This window comes from Armigeres subalbatus, chromosome 3 (genome assembly GCF_024139115.2).
Source record: "Armigeres subalbatus isolate Guangzhou_Male chromosome 3, GZ_Asu_2, whole genome shotgun sequence".
Lineage (NCBI taxonomy): Eukaryota > Metazoa > Arthropoda > Insecta > Diptera > Culicidae > Armigeres > Armigeres subalbatus.
The window spans coordinates 202,813,584-202,835,922 of NC_085141.1; the positions used below are offsets into that span (position 1 = coordinate 202,813,584).

At 39.6% G+C, this 22,339-nt stretch overlaps 1 protein-coding gene across 1 annotated transcript in view; it reads left to right on the forward strand.

Moving 5' to 3' along the window:
- LOC134226764 (kelch-like protein 18) overlaps positions 1-22,339 on the forward strand; it is a 121,504-nt gene that overhangs the window by 58,560 nt on the left and 40,605 nt on the right. The window contains exons 7-8 of the mRNA XM_062707736.1: positions 5,024-5,124; positions 11,055-11,124. Coding sequence (XP_062563720.1) covers positions 5,024-5,124; positions 11,055-11,124 — 171 coding nt within the window. The remainder of the gene's footprint in view (positions 1-5,023; positions 5,125-11,054; positions 11,125-22,339) is intronic.

A 22,339-nucleotide genomic window follows, 5' to 3' on the forward strand; every position in this document is an offset into this window, starting at 1 on the left:
ACGAAAAGTTTGTCGTCCAGAACCTTCCAATGGAGTTAAATTGCATATATAGCTGGGATCTGAAAAGGCGTTTAGAGTTGATTGGGGTATTATAGAGTAGCTACAGCTTAGTACTTTAGGCTGTTTGCTTGAGGTAATTATCACCCCGTAAGATGTATGTTCCATGTAAGCCCAATTTCTCAGCACTGACGTTCAAATTTTCTTTCAAAATGCGGATGAACATTTTGTTATACATAATTCCTTCAATAATGAGAAATTTTCGCACACCGGTTGCGCTCAAGCACCTCAGAGACCATGACGGAGCCCCCACCATGCTTTACTGCTCAAAAGAGATTCTGCGACTGAATCTCAATTTTTCTTTTCCGCCATACCATACATCGGCTATTTGATCCAAATATGCTGTACTTGCTTTCGTCAGATAACATGACTTGTTTCCGAAAGTCATCCTTCTTCCAGCGATATTTTTAGAGGAAATCGAGCTGTTTTTGATAATTTGATAGCTCACTTGAATTTTCTTCCGTGATACTCGCCCATTATACCCATACTTTTCACAGGTATTTCTGTTCGTATTGGTTCATATCTGAGCACTTCTTCTCTCCAACTCACTTGCCTATATGGGTGAACTCGTTTTTAAGGATTTTTTTTTATTTTCCGCGCAATAAATCGCTCATCGTTATCAGTTTACCATCGCTGACGACCACTCTGTTATTTGTTTTGATAGATTTTTGTGGCGCTGATGCGATCAATCACCAATTAAATGGTTGAATTCTTGCTCTCCTTGGTCTACCCACATTTCTTGCGAAGTTATAAGTCAACTTGCACTAATTATGCAGGCTTAGAATAAGTTTTTTTTTTTCATCTGGACTCATCTTTTTACTTTTCCCACCCATGGTGCTTCTATTTCCAAGTTCAAACAAAACAAAAACATTATTTGATCTGTCATTGAATATTGACAAAAATGTTGCTAGATATCACTAGAGTGTGCTAGTGTAACTACATGCGAATAAAACTATTATATTCGTGTTTCACTCGATGATTTTCTAAATAGACGAATACTTTTTGAGCGAGCGAAATTGAAGAAATTTAGATATTCTCTCCTCCCTCCTTAGCCGTGCGGTAAGACGCGCGGCTACAAAGCAAGACCATGCCGAGGGTGGCTGGGTTCGATTCCCGGTGCCGGTCTAGGCAATTTTCGGATTGGAAATTGTCTCGACTTCCCTGGGCATACAAGTATCATCGTGTTAGCCTCATGATATACGAATGCAGAAATGGTAACATGGCTTAGAAACCTCGCAGTTAATAACTGTGGAAGTGCTTAATGAACACTAAGCTGCGAGGCGGCAATGTCCCAGTGGGGGATGTAATGCCAACGAAGAAGATATTCTCTACATACCAGAAAAAGTAATTGAAATTTCTATTTGTTTTTGAATAATAATCATGTGTTGCTAAGTTTTCTACCAAATTTAGAAGAAAGCTTTTTGATCTCCCTTCTATCACGCCTAAGTTTTACATTTTACTAAAGAATATGCAGCTAGACGAATACTTTTTGGACCCACTGTAAAGTAAAAGTGGGTGGTAATCTAGTTGCGGCAAAAATATCACGAATACTTTTGGAGGAAGACAGCACACATTGACAGGAATACAGCGAAGTCACGCACACCTCCATTCATTTGGAGAAGTCAATATCAACTGTTCACTCGATGATTATAAGTTGGCGGTCAGTGATGTTAGTTACGACATCTACACTTTCACCGATAATGTCGGCGTAGCACCAAGTTAGAATTCGGAAGTCGGGACTTCCGAACCGAACTTTCTTCCGAAGTGTTATTTGGCAAACTAATTGATGCGTTGTTTAGCGCATCTTTATGCGAATCCAGCGCACTACTTCCGAAGTTGGGAAAGTTGCCTGTATCTGGAGAAAATTCCAACTTCGGTATAAAAAGCGGTATAAATTTATTCCGGATAGACAATATATGGCTCTGCGATCACACCGAATCTTGTCAGTTCTTCGACAGCTGTATCGAACAGTTTGTGCCAAAAGTAACCCGTCGCGAACCTGCCCAGCCTAAATTAGGCTATCCATGAGGACATTCAGCTGACAATCGAAATCAAAACAAAGTGTGCATGTAGTTAAGGCAACTCACTTCTGGTGTAAACTGCGTTTAACAATTTCCTTTGGATTGTTCTGTCAGTCCGGTCAGAATCTGTCAAAAAATCATGGTAAACAAAAATCGTCAGCTGATCACAACTGTCTTATGGATTTCCTTATGGTCGAATCCATAACCTAAACGTCTAATACATTTCAAAAGGGCTGCTCTGAGCAGACATAGCAAACACCGCACAGCACAATGGTCGGATTCGTCAAATTTCACGACATAAATCGATAACTCGAAAACTATCAGCGCTAGAGTTTTGATGTCTTCAGAAGAAATGATCTACAAGAAAAGGTCTATTTCTGATGTTAGTTGCCATTAGGGTGGCCCTTTTCTGATTTTTTTGTAAATCTATTTTTTTAACCTTTTGAGTTAGGAGATCATATTATTCTACAAAGTTATAGAGAATTTAATTCTAAGCATTTTTGCTAAATTAACATTTACTTTATCTCATATAGGTAATGTTTTATGACGAAATTACTAAATTTAGATAGGGTGGCTCCGAAAAAAATTGTTTTTAGCTTCCACTTTCACCAATTCAAAATATTTTCAAAAACTGTCTAAGCACAGACAAACAGACATAACACTTGTCAAATTACCATCGTTCACTGATTTACTGGTTAATTTGAATAATCATTAGTTGGCCAATCGATCACTCGTGGCGCGCGCATCGGATTTTCTCTAGTTTGACGTTTGCTCACTACCGCCATCTGGTTCGTGATTTGCCCAACTAACTGAAATCAACAGATGTCGTTAGTGTTTGAACGACGATGAATTTTGAATGTGTTATATCTGTTGTAATGTTTAATGTGTTATATCTGTTTGTCTGTGGTCCAAGCATCGCTTCACGGTCTTTGGAAAGCGCATCTTTTGGTTACATATGATGGTTGATAGCTTCATTTTCAAGCATATTATAAGCGTTTTTTCATGAAAAAGTGATATTTTTCTGAGCATTCTACTGCAGCTAGTAAGTAGCAAATAGGTGATTCCATGAACATTGATAATGTTTTAAAAAAATATTTTTTCAAAAATGTTGATTTTTTCGACCACCCTGGAACAAGATTAGTGTATCGGACAAAACCAAAAAAGTGAGTTCATGCATTTTCGAAAAAGAATGTTTCTACTAAATATTGCGAAAAACAGAGATATGGTATATGTGTTTTCCATGGAATTGCTGATTTTTCATACAAAAACTATAATGATTTTCAAACAAAAGTGGACAAAGATGGACAAATGAAATACCATGGATTTGATTGGCCTGCATATATAGAATAGATCTTTTCTTGTAGATTATTTTTTCTGAAGACGCCAAAACTCTAGCACCGATGAGTTATCGATTTATGTCGTAAAATTTGACGAATCCGACCATTGTGCTCTGATGCAACTAGTAATGCTTACGCTAAGGGCAACCAACTGCCATATAAGAAGGTGCTAATGAAGTAAATTCAAGCCTTCTTATATACCACATTGATCAAAATTCTCGGAACAGTGGGTGCAATTTATCTCCACAAATGTCAAATCAGAGACTAACCCGCAGGCAAGCTGGCGACCATTACCGCTCGCGGAAAACTGTGTTTTGAACTACAACCACCTTCTTATGGCGGCCATTACCGTTCGCAGAAAACTGGATTGACCAGTAAATCAGTGAACGATGTCTGTGGTAGCATCAAGCGTGAAACGACCGAAAAGGATTTAGGCATTTACTCTAACTTTCATCTACTCAGTGACTGAGTTAAATTGTATTGCCGTCTCTTTTCTTCCCACAGAAATTTAACTCAATTTCAGCCAAAAGTAGGACAACTCATAGTTTTGAGTAGTCCCGCTTTTGACGGAAATTGAGTAAAATTATCGTGGGAAGAAAAGAGATGGCAATATAATTTTACCCAGTCACTGAGCAGGTAAAGGTTAGCGTGTTATGTTAGACTGAAAATTGACTGTTGAAAATCATATATCGTATGTTGTGTCTAAAGCATCATCACAATTGGGTCCTTAAATGAAGAATCGATATTCGATTTTCTGTTTTGAAATTTGAAAATAGTTGAAAAATACTTCCTCGACATTTTCGGTCTTGTTTGACGTACGGAATAATATGATTCAAACGCACTAGCAAAACACCACAAGGCACTTGACTCAACCTTTGACAACAGAGGACAGACGTTCATCTTCATTCGCATGCTTGATTAAAAGTTTGTACTGCTAATTTTGAAGTATGTCGTTATGCCCCCGTTGCGCGGTGCTAGTGTGCTGATAAATATGGTTATAATTTGCTGTGTTTTAATTTTTAGCGCTAGTGTTCATTCCGAATTACTCCTAGGCGGCACCACTAGGCGGCAGCACTACATTGTTTATGTTGTGTACGCCAACGCCATCACTTATTGAGATTGAGTTTTTATGTCGGGCAGCCTGCGTTGGCGGCGCTGAGGTGCGATTTAAATCTTTACACGTGTTTTTAACTAATTTTTGTTCGATCATCCATTTTTTTCGATCATCCATGTCTGTTCTCTGTTTATACCAAGTCTCACACTTCGAAATACCGCTTAAATCAAGACAAAATTTTCAAAACGACTTATCTGCTTTTGTAATCAAAGATTCAAACGACGATTTGACGAATCTGATAGCTCTCCCACGCAAACCAACACCATCAACAGGTAGCGGAATCCTTCACCTACCTAATGATGGTGTTGGTTTGCGTGGGAGAGCTATCAGATTAGTCAAATCGTTGTTTGAATCTTTGTTTACAAAAGCAGATAAGTCGTTTTGAAAATTTTGTCTTGAAATAAATCAGTTGATCTTTAGGACTACATAAGTATATTGCTCTTTTTTCAAATCAGTAAACCTTTTCGGTAAAACAATTTTTTTTCCTTCCATAGGTAAACCAATGAGATGCAAACGAAGTGCTGTTGGCGTTGCAGCTTTAGATGACCTCGTCTACATTTGCGGTGGATACGATGGAGTAACCAGCTTAAGCACGGTATGATGCATTATTTATTGTAAGGTACACTGGGGGAAGTGGAAAAAGGGGGTAAGTGTAAAAATCGTCTCGAAAAATTGTTATTTTACATACTTTACAATTTTTACCACACCATAACATTGTGCAAGCATATACTTTGATGCCCACACTAATACTATATTAAAATTTGTATAATGCATACACTAACATAGTTAACGCTTGATCTGTCATTTCAGGTTTCGAGAAAAGTTAATTTTTGCATTCATAAAATCAATTCTTGTTTGCACACATTGTCCCTTTTTTCAGTGAATTTATGTCACAGGTGACCATTTTAATACAATTAAACTAATCACATTTAATTTGTAGTGGTTTGTACCTTGAAAGCAAATAATTTAAAGATTCTACACTTACCCCTGGTATCAAACACTGCCGGGGAAGTGGAAAATGTTCTGATCACGCAATTATTTCCTTCCCTCCGAGGTTTATTTTGATGGCTGTTAATCTTAATATGTTCCTTCTTTCTTATCATTGTGATTTCAGTGGTGATTGGATTAATGTACATAAGAAAAAGCCTGATTAATCCAGCTATCGGTATTAATGCCTTTCACATGTTTCACAAATGAAAAAAATGTATGAGAAAGAAAAAAATAGCACCGGTAGGTGAATATATTCCATAATTTAAATTCATTTATATTCATAGCAAGTTTTGCCGTTGAATGCATTTTTTTTGTGCGAACAAATTGGTTAAGGACAAGTGCTTAAAATAGGAGATAATTTTGTACGTGTTTTTCGCACACACATATATACAATCACGCACACACAGACATCTTTTCAATTCGTTAAACTAAGTTGATTAGTTTATAGCATTAGCATTAGCATTAGCATTGTTACGGTGTAATTCGTAGATTGGACACTAGTGATACTCATGTTTTACTTTTGAGATCCTTATCTAGAATGCTATCAGAAATCAAGAAGGGGAGTGGTCCTTGATTACAGTCTTAAACAAAAATAACAAAAGCATGAGGATTACTACTCCTGGCCACGCCCATCTTCACCGTAACTAGGGAGAGGAAGGAAGTGTTGATGTAGTACTTACTTAACGAGAGGCCACCGACTTAGCGACACCCTCATAAGTACCACGGAGTTGGATAATGAGGAAGGTATTCGTTGGGTCAGGATTTGCCTGTAGCTGGCAATGTAACCGTGGTAGATCTAACCCCGTAACACACCACGTAAAGGTGTCTACCCAGCATTACGGGTAAATTCGTTAAACTAAGTTGATTAGTTTATAACCCTGTAAGTCCCATTTTTACTATAAAAAGTTCATCTTTGGTGCGAACATATAGATTCCAGTTTTGAGGCCACCAGGCCCGAATTATATACCGCAGGCATCTGTGGATGAACACCTGCAGCCGTTGAGTGTTCTCCACTGATACACACCATGTTTCGTTAGCGAATAACGGCACAGATTTCACGTTAGAGTTGAAAATTCGTATTTTGGTACGTTCACTTATCTGCCTGTTTTTCCAGATATTTCTTAAACTCGCAAAGGCAGCCCTTGCTTTTATGATACGTGCGCATATGTCTATCTTGGTACCGCCGTCTACCAAGATATTGGAAGCTTTCAACATTCTCCACTGATTGCCCGGCTACTGTGAAACTTGTAGCAATCAGGAATTTGGTTAATATTTTTTTTACATAAATTACTGTAAATAGTTCGTATAAGATATATTGTAAGAAAGGCAATCTATAAATCGCCAATAGTTTAGGATAACATATCCCTTAATATAGGCAAGCGAGCATGTATCAATTAGCCAGGCTTTCCAAGTCGAGACCATTTGTTTTCTGGATAAGGTGGGAGAGGGAAAACAGCACAAATTTCGTGTCAAATTATCCATCATGCCAATAAAGTCACGATCGTACACGAAGGGAGTCGGGAAATGACGTGTTCCTTAATCTGAGGGTTATCAGACTAGAGCATTTCGTCCGTGATCAGCTTATGATGTGGAAGTGTTCGCGTTTGCTAGTAATTCTAGAGTGCTTTGAAAATAGGTCGTATGTGCAAAAGAGAGTCTCTCTTTGGATCTATTCTCTTTCAATTATTACAAAACTTTACATAAGTTTACTTCGAAATTCTCGGCAGATATCCAAAGACAATAGCTTTGTCTATCATGCTGAAGTGGAAATGTTGCAAAACATGCAAAACTAGCCGATATATTAGCGAAAGAGAGCGTGATCAAAGAGAATCTCTCGTTTGCACATACGACCTATTCTCAAAGCAATCTAGAATTCTTTCAATTGTTCGAAACAATTAGGCAGAAAGTGTGCGTAAAGATTTTGTGTGCGATAGTAGGCGAAGAAAACCTTGCGAAGCCAGATTGGCTTGATTTTCCCGCCCGAAGATTCTTTTCGCAATCCTCGACAACCTCCAACTGGAAAATCCTTGACAACCGCCAACTGGTTGGAAGCGGACCGATCCGTTACCATATTAGTCAGATGGGAAGGCCAGGGGACTTCCACGCGGACGAGATCCATCAACCGGTTTGTCAAACCTCCGGCAAGCAACCGCCATCGCGATTTGGCTTCATTAAGAAGCGATCATTGGCTTCAACAAGCCGGGAGCGTCGACCCCACCGGCAGGTCATCGACTGGGTCAGTAAAGCCACAACAACACTGGTGAGTCAGCAAACCGTTTTTGGTTGAAGTGCGGCGTTCGAGGAGAGCGCCTGTCCTAGACTGAAGAGCCATCAATTGTGCTACTAGAGCCGCCTAATCATTTTTCGCGAGTCGGTAAGCCTGCCGACTATTGCTTGGGTCCGCCATCACGGACCCGTGAAAATATGCGTGCGTGAGGCGTTTTTCGCCACCACATGAATTCCCGTCAGATGCTCCTAGGAGCGCAGATTTGATAGAAGGTTAGCACCATACACATCCGTAGCATCACGTAGACATTAAGCTCAGAGTACAAGTGAGCATAGAGAAGAGAGCTAGCGAAGTGAAACCGCATACAGGATAGGAGTCAGAAAGGTATGAATGAACGATCACAAACACTAAAACGAACGAAGCACAAATCCGCAAATTCATGTGTCCCTATTAGTATAAGTGAAAAAAATAACTGTTATTCAAATAAAATGTTTCTCTGTCGTTCCCCTAGCCAAGCGAATCTATTAATTAATTGTATTTCTCGTCACAGCGCGATATTGTTTAGAGTACATATTCGAGGCCCGTCCTCCATGCGTGTTGAGTTTGACTGTGGGTTGTTTATTATGTTGCTTCCAGCTTATTGATGGTTGTTGGTAAGAGGAGAGCGTCTGCCAAAGATGAGAGGCACAGTCCTACTTATTATGTCGAATTCGTTTTAAAAAAGCTGTCAAAGTGTTTTTTTATTCGCTAAGGTTGGAACTAGGTTCGCACTAGTTCCAACCCCAAAGCTGTCGGGTTCGCACTGTGTTGTTTCACGGTTTCGCACCGGGTTTACCAATACAACTGTACTTCAACTGACTGATATTTGTTATTGTAGTTTCAAATGAAATTAAACCGGTACTGTTGTCTAGTTTCAGTTTTAAAAATAATTGTTAGGGAAGTTATGTATTCATAAGTTCATTCAGGTTTTCCTTACTGATTGTGTCCTAAATTAGGTCGGTGGATGCAATTATGTAGTTTGGGAATTCCCCTTGAAACCCGTAGCTTAGTAGGGAAAGCACCTGTCTAGCGTACTGGGGTCGTGGGATCAAAGCCCACCGAAGGGGCGGTCACCCTCCAATACCTTTTCCGAACTAAATCTATCACATGTTGTGCATATGCATAATCGAGCTTCAGACAAAGTAATTAATTTCCACTCCGGGTGGCTTAATACCCGGCATATAGGCAATTAACTTTGAATGTACTCAACGCAACAAGTTATATGCTCCGGTCGAAACACTACACCATCACCTGGTCATCGTGCGCGGTGCTGGTTTGTTCTAGCCCCGCAATAGCGGAGACAGAACAATCAAATTGTAGTAAATAAACCATTCCGACTCATGGAGTTTTCGTATGGTTGCCCCCACGGCAACTATAACGAACTCCCAATACGAATGCAACACTTCTTTCAGAACAAGGAGCATTAGGCTGGTAAAAATGGACATAATTTACATGAAGAAAATTATGAGACATTGCACATGTCTCGAGGTGTCGATTGCGATAGGTACCAACAGTTCTACGTTACGACCCTCCAACCTCGGCATGTGCAGTCCATACTCACACCTGGCGACTGCGGTTATCACCCGCTCTTACCTTAGTCATGCTTGTCGACTGCTCCAAGCTGCAGCTTCATCAACACCTGGGCAGTCATGGCAGACGGGGCCTTCCGCGTGCCCAAACCTGTGGAGGTACTGCCGGAAGCAGACATGGCCTGACTGGAATTGTGTCAAATGGAAGTTCACTTCCTCATGGGGTCTCCCCGCCCAGCTCGATATGTTAGGTATCAACCGGTGGGTCCACCTACGTTTTGAATAGTTATCCCACTCGCACTGCCATCTGGCGTGTGCCATACGTGTGAAAGAGTTAGTTTTAAAAATGTATTGCGAGAGTTCGGCTGTGCCTGGTGTTGGAAATTTAATCTCACCAGCAAACTTCGGGCCCTCCTTAGCCTAGCGGTAAAATCATTCTGAGGGTGGCTGGGTTCGATTCCTGGTGCCGGTCTAGGAAATTTTCGGATTGGAAATTGTCTCGATTTCTCTGAGAATGAAAGTATCATTGTGCTAGCCTCATGATATACGAATGCAAAAATGGTAACCTGGCTTAGAAACCTGGCGGTTAATAACTGTGGAAGTGCTGAATGAACACTAAGCTGCAAGGCGGCAATGTGTCAGTGGGGGATGTAATGCCAATAAGAAGAAGAAGAAGACATCTGTGCTGCGGAGGACGATGGAAGTCCTTCGTAGCTTAGTAGGGAAAAGCACCTGTCCAGCATACTGGTTTCGTTGGATCAAACCCTACCCAAGGAAGTGGTTACCCTCCAATACATTTTTCGAACTAAATCTTTCACAAGCTGTGCAACTGGATAAAACGAATTTCAGGCTCTCTTATATGTTTTTCATAATGCGCGAGAAAGGCACCGCCATCGCTGCACAGTTCAATAAAAAAATTATACCATCCAGCTTATAAAACATAATATTATGGTAATATTGTCGTTTTACAGGAGTGCTCGAATCACAACAGCCATACGGGAATACCTGCGGTTTTCATACTACATGTTGTCTACTGGTAGTTGGTTAACCCCAGGGGCTTTGTCGTCCCCTCCTGGATTTTCTAGAAATGCGGAGCTGGACAACGTATGTCCTGCGCGCGTGCTCCCTGGCTCGTCTGCATACCGCCATCGTTGTCCAATGATCTAACTCTAACCTCAGGACATTTCTCATTCGTAGGGTAACGGTACCAATAGTGGAGGTATTAGTAGATCAACAAAAGATTTTTTTTTAAATTGATAATTAGCCAATAGATAAACTAATAAATTTGCTAACAAAAATGAAATTGGTGTAATTTAACATCAACAACTACATACCAAATATCGTTTGCACCACTAATGGGTACACTGTTCCTTTAGTGGCGGTAAAAAATGATTTTTGTTCCCATAGTGGTGCTATCCATTGATTTCTTATGAAACTCGCCACTATTGGTACTGTTGCACCACTATAGGTACAAGGGAGTCAATTTTATTAAGAAAAATAATTGTTTTCAATAGATTTGCTGGCGAAATCTTAGAATAAGTTGTATTTGACAGGATATTTAAAGCACGCCGCTTCAACTGAAACCATCGTAAATTGTATAATTATAAAAAATCTCATTAAAACCCCAATACCTCCACTATTGGTGCTACCTCCACTAAGGGTACGGTTACCCTATTATCTTCTGTTGTTTCAAATCAATTTTTTTCTCATTTGCTATTCTGTTTTATGATATATTTTCAGGTTGAATGCTATTCGCCAAAAACAGATTCGTGGACAACTGTAGCTCCTATGATGAAGTATCGGTCTGCAGGTAATACCTTGGGCAGTGATCTGATTGCACTGTGATTTCAGAACCATGACTCCATTTTTTCTATGCGTTTTGACAGTTAGCGCTATACGTATCACACTGTGTGTCCTTAGTATAAGATTTCCTATGACGTATCTCAAATTTGTTTACACTAGGGTAGGAATGCGATGTATAGAAAAAATCAATTAAAAACAATATTGTTAAAAACTTCATTAGTCCAAAATATGACTCAATGCGAAAATTTAGCTCAATCGGCCATGATTTGAAAATACCTTAATGAAATCGATTATTGGGATATTAGAAAAAAATCAGATTTTAACAGAAAAAATGTTATGAATTCCAAAAACCTACATTGCGCAAAAGTTCCATTAGTTTTCAATTTAGTTTTTGTCCCCTATGTTTTATTACAATTTAGCGTCACATATTCGAGATCCATTTAACCGTACACCAAGGAGTGGAATTTTGATCAGATGGTACCCATTAATTAGCTTCAGCACAGACCCATTGCCAACAATCTAGGCTAATTTTCTCAATCTTTCTTCAAAGTTTTGATGGAATCCGCTATCTTAACATGCTTTCACAAATATGACTTTGTCAAAGCTCAAAGAGATTTAATCATTCCATAGACTTTGCCTGGGACCAGTTTGAGGTGTTCATATCCTTGGGTACGGATTCAACTCCGTTTGCTGACCAGACAACCGTGTCCAAAGCGTAATGCACTGATGACAAATCGCTCGATGATTATACAATCAAGCCATGTGGTGAATTTTAAATTCACCACACGCTTTTCTTTTCCTATTATCAAAAGTTCAAATCTTGCGTAACAATTTTCGTACAATGCTGAAATTAAAGTCGATTGTTAAGCATAAGTAAGCAAACGATCTACGTATGTCTCATCCCCATGGGCGTTTGCTTAGTTATGCTGAACAATCATAATTTGAGTTTCGGCACTGTACGAAAACTATTACGCCAGATTTGGGCTTTTGGAAATGGATGTAGATAAACGTGTGGTGAATTTCAAATTCACCACACGTTTATCTACATCCATTTCCAAAAGCCCAAATCTGGCGTAATAGTTTTCGTACAGTGCCGAAACTCAAATTATGATTGTTCAGCATAACTAAGCAAACGATCTGCCATTATTTCAGCCCCATACGCGTTATGGATCTTTCATCTCGTGCTCTTGAAAAAAATATTGGAAAAGCACGTGGTTTACAAAATGGCCGATTTCTGGCTTCATTCTATAATCACCTTAAGATGATTATACAATCAAGCCATGTGGTGAATTTTAAATTCACCACACGCTTTTCTTTTCCTATTATCAAAAGTTCAAATCTTGCGTAACAATTTTCGTACAATGCTGAAATTAAAGTCGATTGTTAAGCATAAGTAAGCAAACGATCTACGTATGTCTCATCCCCATGGGCGTTGTGGTTCTCTCAATTCGTGCTCTTGAAAAATCACTAGAAAAAAGCACGTGGTTTCCAAGAAGGCTGATTTGTGGCTTTGTTGTATAATCACCTTAATAGATAACGAATAAAAGAAATGCAAAAACTGTTCCAAATCATAGCAAGCCATGATACAAAATTTATCAAACAAGTGCGAAAAACAGAATCTGATAGTCTGCCCCCACAGAGAAGTGATGATTCTCGATTTGTTCTCGCTCATTTTTTGTTGGGGTGCACACATCTGTTTAGAACAAGTTGAAAAGCATAATCAGAACTAGAGATGGGCGTTCAGATCCGGAACCGTTCAAATGATCCGGATCATTGTTGTGAGTGAATGATTCGTAGCTCACTTTTTGAAAGATCCGGTTCACCAGATCGGCAAATTATCTGACCATTTGTAGGGAAATGTCAAAATGAAAATTTTATCGTAGGTTCTTTATACATGTAATATATGCTTATGAGCGAGAGAGCGGTGAAATTTTTGTATGCACGGGTCAGAAGCATAGTCCTGAATGACGACCGTTTCACCATTTTGCATTCTCCTTACGTACTGTTCCAAAGATCCGATCCGTATGAAAGATCCGGATAATTAGACTGAACGACCTAGATCTGGTCCGTTCAACAAAGTGATCCATTTTGCCCATCTCATTCAGAACCAGTGCTCCCCGCGTTTGGAGCTTCTATTAAAAATATCATGAGGTATAGCCTCCCGAATCAGCTTGACAGCTTGCCAAAAAAAGTCTCTCAAGGCATGCTACATACACGGTAATATCAGTATTCTCATTTTAGGAGTACTTTTTAATCACTTTTGAGAATATTGCATCGCCTATACGTCAAATTATGCGTACTTTCAGGGAGTACTTTTTACGCTTTTCCTAGTAAATGGATGAAATTGAAAAATGCATTAAAAAAAGACTATGACAAGTAAAGAAAATATTAACGCGCACAGCTCTATAGCTGCAATTCGATCAGTTCTTGAAAAACAAAAATAATACTGGCAGTCTGGCAGGTATGTAATATTTTTCCAATTTTTCTCAAAATCATATTAAATGATCATTGTTGTCCTCAGGTTCATTAAAAGTCCCTGGGATCATTTCAACCGATGTTCCAGCCGTTATGAGCATCCAGGGCGCATACAAGTATAGAGTCGGGAGATGAGCCAGCCTAGGGTTGAAAGTCTCCTTAATAAAGACAATAAAAAAAAAGTATAGAGTCTAGCCGAAACCAGCGAAGGCCACCGTTAAGATAACGCTTGAACGCCGACGCACCGCAACCCGAAGAAGCTCAAGAATATCGTCAACGATAACCGCTATCGCCGCGATCTTTTACGTGTTAGAGCAGGCCAGTGGCCCACCCCGGCGGAAAAAAGTCAAGATGCCACTGTTACAGGATATAGGTTTAGGTGCCGGATCGAAGCTTAAGTAACAACGAAGAAATTATGTATTTTTGGAAATAAAATATGCATTTTAATTTATGACTCCTTTGTTTCGCTGCGCTCCACGCCGTCTCGTACCTGCCGGATCGGAAGCATACACCATCTTGGCAGTGTTGCTATCCGGCATTCTTGCAACATGCCCTGCCCATCGTACCCTTCTGGCTTTAGCTACCTTCTGGATACTGGGTTCGCCGTAGAGCTGGGCGAGCTTGTGTTTCATCCTTCGCCGCCACACACCGTCTTCTTGTACACCGCCAAAGATGGTCCTAAATAGAGGCCTTGATAAGAGAAACGCGGATAGAAAATATGGCCCTGCCAACACTGCAGCCAAACTTCTTCATGTAAGAACAACACATGAAAAGGAAGAAATGGTTTATCCAGGTAAAATTTTACACACCTCTATTTAATGTGTTCACATCACATGACAATAAAATCCCATAAACAAAGCAATTGCATTTCATAACCTATCATTGATTTGCATATATTATTGATAACAAATGTAAAATACACTAAAATTTGTTCATTCATAAATGGCATTAAATCGAATTTAGCCGTTTTCAGTATTTTAGTCAATGTTTTGGTTGCTTGACAGCTCTCTTGCTCGATTGGCTGCTGTTTTTTTACGGTTCGATTGGCGGCTTATGCCAATCCGCGTTTCTCTTATCAAGGCCTCTAGTCCTAAGTACCCGTCTCTCGAATACTCCGAGTGCTTGCAACTCGAGCACTGTCCATGTTTCATGTCCGTAGAGGACTACCGGTCTTATCAGCGTCTTGCACATGACACATTTGATGCGATGGTGAATCTTTTTTGACCGCAGTTTCTTCTGGAGCACGTAGTAGGCCCGTCTTCCTCAGGTGATGCGCCTTCGTATTTCACGACTATCATTGTTATCAGCCGTTAGCAAGGATCCAAGATAGACGAATTCCTCGACCACCTCGAAGGTATCCTCGTCTACCGTAACACTGCTTCCCAGGCGGGCCCTGTCGCGCTAGGTTCCACCCACTAGCATGTTCTTTGTCTTCGATACATTCACCACCAGTCCCACTTTTGTTGCTTCACGTTTCAGGCGGGTGTACAGTTCTGCCGGTAATGTCCATGTCATCCGCGAAACAAATAGGCCCGATGCCCACGTTGCGTCTTTTCAACGCTGCGTGCACACGGTGTTAAAAGGACGCATGTGTGCATCGGGAAAAAGCGATAACGCAGCGTTGCCGCACCGATGCACACCTGCGTTTTTTCAACGCCACGTGCACGCAGCGGTGAAAAAGCGCTACGTGGGCATCGGCCCATAATTTGACTGGACCTGTTGAACTCCGGCTGTAACACCCGGCTCTCCGCATGGCACCTTCTAGCGTAATGTTGAACAAAAGGCACGAAAGTCCATCGCCTTTTCTTAGTCCCTGGCGCGATTCGAACGAACTGGAGTTTTCTCCCGAAATCTTCACACAGTTTTGCACATCATCCACCGTTGCTTTGATCAGCCTGGTAAAGTTAATTAACAACGAAGTAATTATGTATTTTTGCTGTTCTCTGTCCATAATTTTCCATAGCTCTACGCGGTCTATATTGTCGTATGCCGCCTTGAAATCAATGAACAGGTGGTGCGTTGGGACCGGGTCTTCACGGCATTTTTGAAAGATTTGTCGCATAGTAAAGATCTGGTCCGTTGTGGAGCGGCCGTCAACGAAGCCGGCTTGAGAACTTCCCACGAACTCATTCACTAATAGTGACAGACGGCGGAATATGATCTGGGATATCACTCTGTAGGCGGCATTAAGGATGGTGATCGCTCGAAAGTTCCCACATTCCAGCTTGTCGCCTTTCTTGTAGATGGGGCAATGACCTCCTTTTTCCACTCCTCCGGTAGCTGTTCAGTTTCCTAGATTCTGACTCTCAGTTAGAGGTGTGCGCCGGTCCAAAAATCGACGGCGGCGACGTTTGTCAGAATTTCGGTCGGCGGCGGCGGCATTTTCGGCGTCACGCCGAAAGCCATTTTAACCGGCGGCGGCGGCGTGAATCGGCGTGATGATTTTTTTATAACGTTCTCGAAGATTTTTTTTTTCATTTTTTCGGGACATTTTTAAGACATCAACGGAAGCATCTCTTCCAGAATTTTTTTTCCAAAATATTCATTATTGGAAACTATTTTGAAATTTTCCACAGGAGCTACTTTGCAGCTCTTTTTTATTCCCAAAGGAAAATTGTTTGGAATTTCAGGGGAAAACAATTCCACGGGAGTTTTAACGGAAAACTCGCTGGAATTTTCACCAGAAATTTTCTGCTGGAAATTTTTCAAAATTATAAAAAAAACCCAGATTAATCCACCTAGCGGTGATGGTGCCTTTCTCGTTTTTTTTTTTCGAGTGAGTAATTTCTACGCACTTTTGGTATGAAAAAAAATATTTTGGGCATATCTACCGAGCCCATAGTCCGATCTGGCCAATTTTCAATAGGAAACAATGGGACAGGATTCTGCGTCGAATGCAACTTGTTGCGAGCAAATCGGTTAAGGCTAAGTGCCTGAAAAGTGGGCTAGACTTTTCCACTCGTTGTTGCCTAAAAAAAAAGTATTTTGACCATAAATTCTGAGCCCATAGTCCGATCCGGTCAATTTTCAATAGGAAACAATGGGACAGGATTCTGCGTCGAATGCAACTTGTTGCGAGCAAATCGGTTAAGGGTAAGTATCTGAAAAGTGGGCTAGACTTTTTGCGCACATACACACACACATACACACGCACACACATACACACACACAGACATCACCTCGATTCGTCGAGCTGAGTCGATCGGTATATAACACTATGGGTCTCCGAGCCTCCTATAAAAAGTTTGTTTTTGGAGCGAACATATAGCCTTTTCGTATACTTTGTATACGAGAAAGGCAAAAAATTTCCATAGAATAGTTTCCATAGGAAATTTATTCTAATTGGCACGAGATTTTTTTTTAAATTGCCATGGAAAGTTCTTTGGAATTTTCACAGGATGACTACTACCTGGAAAACCTGGAAAAATGCTGGAATTATTAGAGGATTTCTGAGACAATCAGGGAACTTTCAAATATGAAAAAATAACAAATTTAAGAATTGAACACGATCGTTGTTCCGATCTATGGACGAAACAAACGTTTATCCAGCTTCAAAGGAATTTCTGAATAATTCCCGAAGCAATATCTAAAGAGAGCTAAGCATTTATTCGGGAAATCAATTAGGTTTTGCTTGTAAAATCTTCTGAGAATTCGCTCGGAAATTCTTCATAATTGTATTAAAAAATATATAATAATGAAGGATTTCAAGGCAGTTCCTGGAAGAACTTTCGAAGAAATTTCGGGATCAATTTGGATCAAAAGAATTTTCGGATGGTTTTACAAAAGAAATCACGTGTCCTAGGAATTATAAGCGTAATTTTCTAAATTATTTCTGGGGAATTTCCAAGATGAGTCCCCGAATGAATTCCTGGAAGAATTTCTAAAGGTAATTCAGGAGGAATTTCCGAAAGGATTCTTTAAAGAATTCCCGCGGTAATCTAAAGGAAATTGTTAAGGATTTCTGCTAAAGGAATTTTCGATGGAATATCGAATGGATTTTCCAAGGAATTCCCAGCAGAATTTTCAAAAGAATTCCTAAAGGTATTCTCGAACTAATTCTCAAAACAAAATTCAAAGAATTCCTCAGAAGGATTCCAAAATGTATTTATGAATAGATTCCCGAAAGAATTTCGAAATCATTTCCTATGGAAATTTTAAGAGAATTTCCGAATGTTCAAAGGAATCTGTAGAAGAGATACTCTCTAGAAATGACCGAAAAAATTTCCGGAGAAGTTACTCGAGTTCCTCAAAACAAATACCGAAAATAAGCTCCTCTAGGAATTCTAAAAATAATTTCCAAAGAAATTCCTGAAGATATTTAATCAAATTTCCAAAGAAATTCGTAAAGGAATTTCCGAAGTAACCTCCAAAGAAATTTTCCTAAGAATATCCAGAACAATTCCTTAGGGTGTTTTCTAAAGTTTTCGTAAACAAATTTTCGAATGAATTGCTAAAAAATCCCCAAGGAAGGATTTCACAATCCGAAGCATTTTCCGAATGTATTCCCAGTAGAGCATAAGTACTAGAACGCTAGTGGAACTCTAATCATTAAAATTATGTTGCCATTTAAAATTATTTGGCTTCAATAAGCTTAACTTGGCATATGCTGTCTATCATGTTTCATGTTTCATTACCAACATTGGTTTGACAATTGTAGTACCGGTACTTTGGCTGCCAGATCAAAGTGACCTAGATGTTAGTCACGCGAACAGGAATGACATTAGCAATCTAATACTTATGCATCTACTAACTGGAGCGACATTAGCAGTTTTATACTTTTTCATCATCTGTATTTCCGAACGAATTTCTAAAGGAACTCCTTAAAACAATTCCGAGAAATCTGATATGAGCCAGCCGTGGGCTAAAAATCTTATTAATAGACATTAAAATTTCCGAGGAATGTGCTAAAGGAACTCGTAAAAGAATTTACAATGGAATCGTCAAATAATTTTCTGAAGGAATATCCGTACGAAGTTCTGAAGGAATTCCCGAAGAAAGTCCCAAACAAATTTCTAGAACATTCTTGAAGAAGTATACTAAAGTTCCTCTAAAGAAATTACTAATTACAATCGATCGAATTTTCGAAGAAATTTTAAAAGAATATCTGCAAAAATCTCCAAAGTATTTTACGAAGATTTTTTTTATGGAATTTTGGAGGAAGCTCCGAAGGAATTCCTAAGGGAAAATTTTTCAAAGCAATTCTTAGAATGCTTCTGAAAGAATGTGAATGAAAGGAATTTCCAATTTCATTTCCTGGAGGAATTTTCGAAGGAATACCTGAAGGAATTTTTGTTTGAATGATTGAGCCAATTTCTGAACGAACTAATTTACGAGTCGGGCTATAAAGCAAAACCATGCAGAAGGTGACTGGGTCCGATTCCCGATCAGGTCTAGGAAATTTTCGGTTTGGATTTTTTTTATCTCCCTGGGCATATAAATGTATGATCGTGTTGGCCTCACGATATATGAATGAAAAATGGTAACCTTAGGCTTAGATAAATCGCGCATTTAATAACAGTGGAAGTGCTTAATTAACACTGAACTGCGATGCGGCAATGTGCTAGTGGGATATGCAACCTCTGCCAATAAGAAGAAAAATATGGCGAGAAAAAATGTTGTGAGGCCACCAATAATTTCTTTTGAAAAACGTGTTTGTTTGACTTGTTTAAATTGATTATCTTGCTGCAAAAATCTGTATATGGCACGTTTGTTTTTACCTCAAAATTAATGTAGAGTATCTGAAAAAAAAACTGGAAAAATAAGGAAATTTTGTTTTTACAATTGAGTAGACACCTTTTTCCTCTAAAATTCAGAATTAATAAATGAAATTTTCGAATTTTCACGGAAAATGTTCGGTATTTCAACGAAATTTTTTTCATAAGGATTTTGGATTTCTACGGGGTGTTCAACGTTCAAAACAGGAAAGGGTCTTCGACCAAATAACTTTGGTCTAGACGGACTTTGGTCAAATGATGTGCTTTTTTTTCCTGTTCGGGTGTGCTACTGCGACCTGTTATTAGATCTTTGTAGCGTTACCCGTATCCTTATGGGTCAAACACAATTGATACGTTTGCGTGCGTTTTGACAGTTTTCCCATGGAAAAACTGTCAAAACGCACGCAAACGTACCAATTGTGTTTGGCCCATTAGTGTTTAAGTGCATGTCGAATTACTCCAGTGCTATTGAGAAGCAATGCAGTAGCGGTTTCGATACAGTTGTTGTTTTGTTTTCTCAAGAGCACCATGACAAGGTCCCGCTATTTAGACCCTTCACAGAGAGCAATCCCATTGAAGGCGCGCCCCTTATCAATAGGAAATCAATCCTTTCTTGAGAAAACAGAACAGTGATACTGTTTTTGGCCATGCATCGGAGCCCTAGCCACATCCTTGTCTTGCTTCTAGAATATCACCAGTAAAACAATGAAACCCGGGATTTAGCTCTGTCTACAAGACCATTTCAAGCAAGAGAATTTGTTCAGTAATAAGAACTTCCGTGTGTTCCTCTCACTACCATTGTTCACCAGTTCAAGAAGAGTTAGTACGTATTTAAACCCCTAACTCGATTTTTCCAGCAGTCAGTTCAGCCTAGGACCGGGTACCGAGGTTTTTTAACTAACTGCTTGAAAAGTTGTTTCCGCTGCATACAGTCTAGCCTCAAACAAGAGGAATTCGAGTCTTTCAACTGTCTGCAAGGTAACATTAATTATGTTTTATTTCTGAGACTGCTGTTGGTAGCGGGGACTAAATACGATGAATCCTTAATTACCACAACTTATTGCCCTAGCTAGAAAAATGGATTAAGCTAGGGCTCTGTTTGGTAGATCTTACACCGCAACACACTACGTCAAAGTGATCTACCGTGTTACGGGAAGATGTGCTTGGTCAAACTACATATTCGGCCTAACAACTTTCGGCCAAATTACTTTCTGCCAAACGACAACAATTCTATTTCAGCGAGAAATTCTTCGGAATTTCCACTCACAGTTTTTCTATGTTTTTACGGAGAGGTTTTCGGAATTTCAACGGTTATTCTCAAGGAAATCAATGATATTTTCACGTGAAATTCTCTGGGATTCCAACGTGGTGGGGATCATTCGGGAAATTCTACGGAAATTCGACAGAATCTTCGAAATTTCCACGGAAAATTCTGCGTACTGCTTCAAATTTGAATCGGCGTGGAAAAATGTAGATCAGCGGCGTGACAAAATTTTAAACGGCGGCGCGCCGATGCAAAAATTCCGTGCCAAAAACTGTCGGCGGCGAAGGCGCACACCTCTACTCTCAGTTTGTGCAAGCTGTGAATTAACTTTTAATGCTCCACGTAGCTTTCTTCGCACGTTAGTTATAAATCGTTGAATAAAAGTCAAGCGTCGCAAAAGTCGGTCGTTTTTTTATATTTTAATAAGTCCGATTAACCGATTCCAACCATGTCTCTAGAAAACGCATCCTTGTGTTCACAATTGATGACCTTTAAATAAGTCTCTCTTATGCTTTTAAATAAGCACATTTGCGTTCGCTTCTTATAAGCGCGACACTGGTGTCCGAATTAATTCCAGGAATAATTCAGAAAATTTTGCCAGGAATTCCTTTTGACATTCGTCCAGAGATTACTTCCGAATATTCTCTGTAAATTTCTTCGAAAATTCCTTAGGAACTTTCTCCAGGATTCTTTGGAAATCTTTTTAGTAGAACCAGACAATCCATTCCTATATTTCTGCAAGAACAATTCTAGAAATTTATTTAGGAATAAAATAGGAAAAACTAAATTAATTTTTGGAAGAGTTTCTTACGGATATTTCAAAGGAATTTCCAGATGAAATTTCCGAAATCTTAAAGTAATTTCAGAAAGAATTTCTGAAGAGGAATGGAATTTCTAATTAAATTGCCGGAGGGATGTCCAAAGGAGCTCCTAATAGAATTTTCGAAAAAAATTCCTATGAATTTCTGAATGAATTTTAAAAGGAATAATATGCCTTTAAAAGGAATAATATTCCTTTCCAGGTCATCCAAGAATTCCCTAGACTCATCAGCCGCGGTTTCATCCTAAATATGTCATCTGAGTATTTGTCTTTCACTTGCGTCTCAAATGTAGGCATATAAGTTGTTCTAAGATCTCCAAATTCTCCTGGAGTTTTAATCAAATGGTCTACTGAATCAACCAAGTCTTTCTTGATGTCCCCAGCCGCGGTAAAACCCCAATTATATCCTCCAAGTATTTGTATATATATGGGATATTGCAAGGTCTTCAAATTGTTATGGAGTTTGAATCAAATGGTCTACCGAATCCACTGAGATTTGCGTGGTGTCCCCAGCTACGGCATCAACCCAATTATGTCCTCCGAGTATTTGTCTTTCACTTGCGTCTCAAATCCAGGCATATGAGATGTTGCAAGATCTCCTCATTGTCCTGGAGTTTGAATCAAATGTTCTGCCAAATCAACCAAGGCTTTCATGTTGTTCCCAGCTGCGGTATCAACCCAATTATGTCCTCCGAGCATTTGTCTGTGGCCAGTTTTTCCGGGCCCATCTTGATGAGCTCAGCTCCGATACCATTCTTACGCCGTTTTAGCTGCTGGATGCCATCCTTAACTTCCCTTAAGGGGGGAATGGTTGGCTTCCATCGTCCGCTGAACTGACGTAGTCATCTCCTCCGCTGCCTTGACTTTCACTGCCTATACTCTCAGCGCCATCTAAATGTTCCTCGTAGTGCTGCTTCCGACTGTCGTCCGTCAAGATGCTCCCATTCAG